A 3,723-nucleotide genomic window follows, 5' to 3' on the forward strand; every position below is an offset into this window, starting at 1 on the left:
AATTAACAGTGGTTTTACAATATAAATTGGGGTACCAGAGATAGAAATGCCATTAAATCAGGGGATCCGTAGCATAATGCGTGTGAAACTGGCGGTCCATGAAATTAATATGTTTCAGAATCACTGCTAGAGCCGTGAAATGTCAATGTACACGTTTGTCCATGTGTGTTTACATACTTATAATGTCCATGTATTTGGCAGATAAACACTGTTTACTTTATATCCATAATAATAAATGTTTCCCTTTAAAAACGTCTCTATTTGTGTTTCACACAGATTTCATGTCTTTGCTAAATAGTTACTGTATCGATTTTTAAATCATTGAATTGTATTGTGTCGCCATTATGAACCTAATGTGTTCCAACGAATCCAATGGCTTTGTTGTTAATACTTTTTATTGGTTAAATATCTGTAGGAGCCGTGAAATGGTTACGTTGATTACATGTTGTTCATGGTCAATGAGATTAATGGGCTGTCACTGGTGTTTAATGTGGATGATTGACAGGCAGGACCTGATTCATCATATAACCTCTAGTTCACCTGCTCACACGGTGAGAGAGAAGGGGACAAGGGGTGTGTGGGACGCGGCACTTTTTGTTGACAGCTTTAATCACCGGGTCATGACAGTTCAGAGTTCAGGAACTTCACAGCTACTGTATCAGCTTTTTGATTGGGGTCTGACCATAGAGTATTAAAAGGATAGAGACTGAACTGGCGCGAAGCTCCGCCCCCTCCGCTATTCATGTCAGTGGAAGTTGCTCAGCTCCAAAATGTGGAGGTAAAATGCGGAAGTGCAACCGAGCGCTCAATGTTAAAGCCCAGCTGCTGCACGGGGGTTTCCTCATCATGAATCCACGGGTCCGCCTGCAGTCCTTCCTCTTACCACTAGGGCCCAGCGCTTCAACGTTAGAGTGCCTAGCTGGCCCCTTGGGGTCTGACCATCTAACTCTGGGGAGACTGGGCGGAGCTCAGCATTCTGGGATTTGTAGTTTTTGCGCAATTGAACAACACGGACACGTCAGACAGACAGAAGTCAGACGAGCGAAGAAAAAGTGACAGCCTGTTTATTCATAATATTAAGGAAGTTGATCACGCAAAAAAAACACAACAAAGACATTATGAATATGATTATGAAAAGAATAATTATTTATTTAAAAAAGATTATATATATATTTTTTTCCCCCCCAAAAAAAAATGGATGGGTGGTCCAGCTCTCTATATGTAGCTGCGCGCCTGCACGTAAGGTTGGATTAATCAATCCGAACTGCTTTTCTTTGCTGAGAAGAGAACTGAGAAGAGTGTTTAAATATGACTTCCAGACATTTGTGACCAAATTTGACTGAGAGACTGCCATTGGATTTCTTTTTAATTTTGAATTTTGAATTTTTGAATTTATGAAAGCAGGGAATCATAGCTTCAAATTGACATATTGGTTGTTCAGTTTGGCCCACCAGTTTTGGAGATATGGAGTATAATGTCTTGCAGAGAAACAGCGAGTTGAGAAAACAGGCTTGAAAGGTTCACTTCTGTGGTCTCTAACATTACACCTAGCTACGTTATGTTTGGGCATTTATTTCATATGTACATGTCGATTTCAGCTCTGACACTTATTTCAGACATGCTCTAGCATGTGAAGAGTCTGCCTGTGCTTTTCTCCTCTGGTGAAAAGCTGTAATTTGCGCGATGGCAGTCTCTTAGTCAAATCTGGTCACAATTTTGATGGAAAGTTCAGGACTCAGGACACTCGGCGGTTCAGCTGTTGTTCCCGTTGCCTGGCAGCAGTTTGTGTTTGTTTTTCCGGAGCACTATTTAAGGTGTCCCAAGCTTATGTCAAGTTATGTCGAGTTATGTCGAGTTACACAGATGGAAACGGATACCGTGAGGTGGGACACATAGTGTTGCATTGATGTATTCAGATTGATTGGTGCCCCGACCTGTCAACGGTTATTTTGAAACAGTATTTTGTGTTGTGTTGCAAAACTGGTATACTTTTTCCTTGGCTATGTTTTTGGGTAACATGCGAGAACAACATACACCAACAAATGATTGTAGGAGCAAAGACATGTTTCAAAGCCATTACAAGAAGGCGTTCAAAGGCATAACCCGGGCACTACAGATCGATGAGGATGACACAGGTGTGAAGGAGGAAGCCGTTCGGTGGTACAGGAAAAGCATCGCCGAGTTTGAAAGTGGACTTGCTGTCGAGGTCACAGGACAAGGAGAGCAGTATGATCAGGCAAAAGTGAAAATGGTGACTTATCTCCACAGGGCAAAAGAAAGACTTACAATCTTGGAAGATGAACTGGCATCTAAAAAGAAAATCCATCCTCGGAATGTCCCAAAGGATCCTCCTCCACCCCAATCGAACCCTGATCTAAGAAGACGGGTTGGACCGGGTGCATGCAATCACATCAAACCCTCCACTACTACCAGTCCTGCTCCCAGACCCACTGACATCCAGGACACTCCACGTGTGCAAAAAGTGCAAAATGGAGAATCGACTATGAAGCAGCCCAAAAAGACAGACATGAAAAACTTTAAGACTGTGGACAGCAAATTGGCTAATTTGATCCTGGATGAAATCGTTGACAGTGGCACAATATGCTTTGAAGACATCGCTGGGCAGGACCTGGCCAAGCAGGCACTGCAGGAGATCGTTATCCTTCCTTCATTAAACCCAGAGCTGTTTACTGGCCTGAGAAGTCCAGCACGCGGCTTGCTTTTATTTGGTCCTCCAGGAAATGGGAAGACCATGTTGGCCAAAGCCGTTGCAAAGGAGTCGAATGCTCATTTCTTCAACATCAGTGCTGCCAGTTTGACCTCTAAATACTTTGGAGAAGGCGAGAAGATGGTCAGGGCATTGTTCGCCGTTGCCAGGGAAGTACAGCCTTCCATCATCTTCATTGATGAAGTCGACAGCCTGCTTTGTGAAAGAAGCAAAGGAGAACACGATGCCAGTCGTCGATTAAAAACGGAGTTCCTCATTGAGTTCGATGGGGTTCACTCAGGAGGAGATGCGAGGGTGCTGGTAATGGGTGCCACTAACAGGCCCCAGGAGCTTGATGAAGCAGTACTCAGGCGCTTTACAAAGAGAATCTATGTGACTTTACCAAATGAGGAGACGAGATTCAAGTTGCTCAGGCATCTTTTGGGAAAGCACGGGAATCCACTTAACACCCAAGAGATGGCCCATTTAGCAAAGGTGACCGAGGGATACTCTGGAAGCGATCTCACTTCATTAGCCAAGGATGCTGCACTCGGGCCAATTAGGGAGTTGGGACCAGTCCAAGTCCAGAACATGGCTGCTAGTGAGGTGCGGAGCATCCAGCATAAAGACTTTGAGGATTCTTTGAAACGTATAAAACCCAGCGTCCCTCAACAGACTCTGAACATGTATTCACAGTGGAACAATGACTTTGGCGACACAGCATAATTCTGAGATGAATAATAATGATTATTATTTTATTATTGTTTTATTTATTTAAATCGGTACACTTTCATCTGGTGGCTTGCATGGTAGCTAATATACATTAGTATTAGTAATATTATATTATATTGTATTAGTAATAGGTTTCACATCCCTTTATTCTGACAATAGAGCATCGCAGGCCCGCCCCCTCGAGAGACCCGGAAAATAATTCCCCGTTAATTTTCCTAATAAGACTTTTCAAAAAAGTATTTATTTAAAGACGTTTACGCTGCGGACAAAGACGACTCGAGTTG

General features: G+C 43.1%; 1 protein-coding gene across 1 annotated transcript; it reads left to right on the forward strand.

The window, feature by feature from the left end:
• Positions 1–2,062: 2,062 nt before the first annotated feature.
• On the forward strand, positions 2,063–3,433 carry LOC308314637 (spastin-like; the record flags this gene model as incomplete). Its single annotated transcript, XM_080762269.1, has 1 exon — positions 2,063–3,433. The coding sequence occupies one exon, from the start codon at positions 2,063–2,065 to the stop codon at positions 3,431–3,433; it is 1,371 nt and encodes a 456-aa protein (XP_080618395.1).
• Positions 3,434–3,723: the final 290 nt, after the last annotated feature.

The sequence above is a fragment of the Protomyctophum bolini genome, assembly GCF_963924005.1.
Source record: "Protomyctophum bolini genome assembly, chromosome: 4".
NCBI classification, from domain to species: domain Eukaryota; kingdom Metazoa; phylum Chordata; class Actinopteri; order Myctophiformes; family Myctophidae; genus Protomyctophum; species Protomyctophum bolini.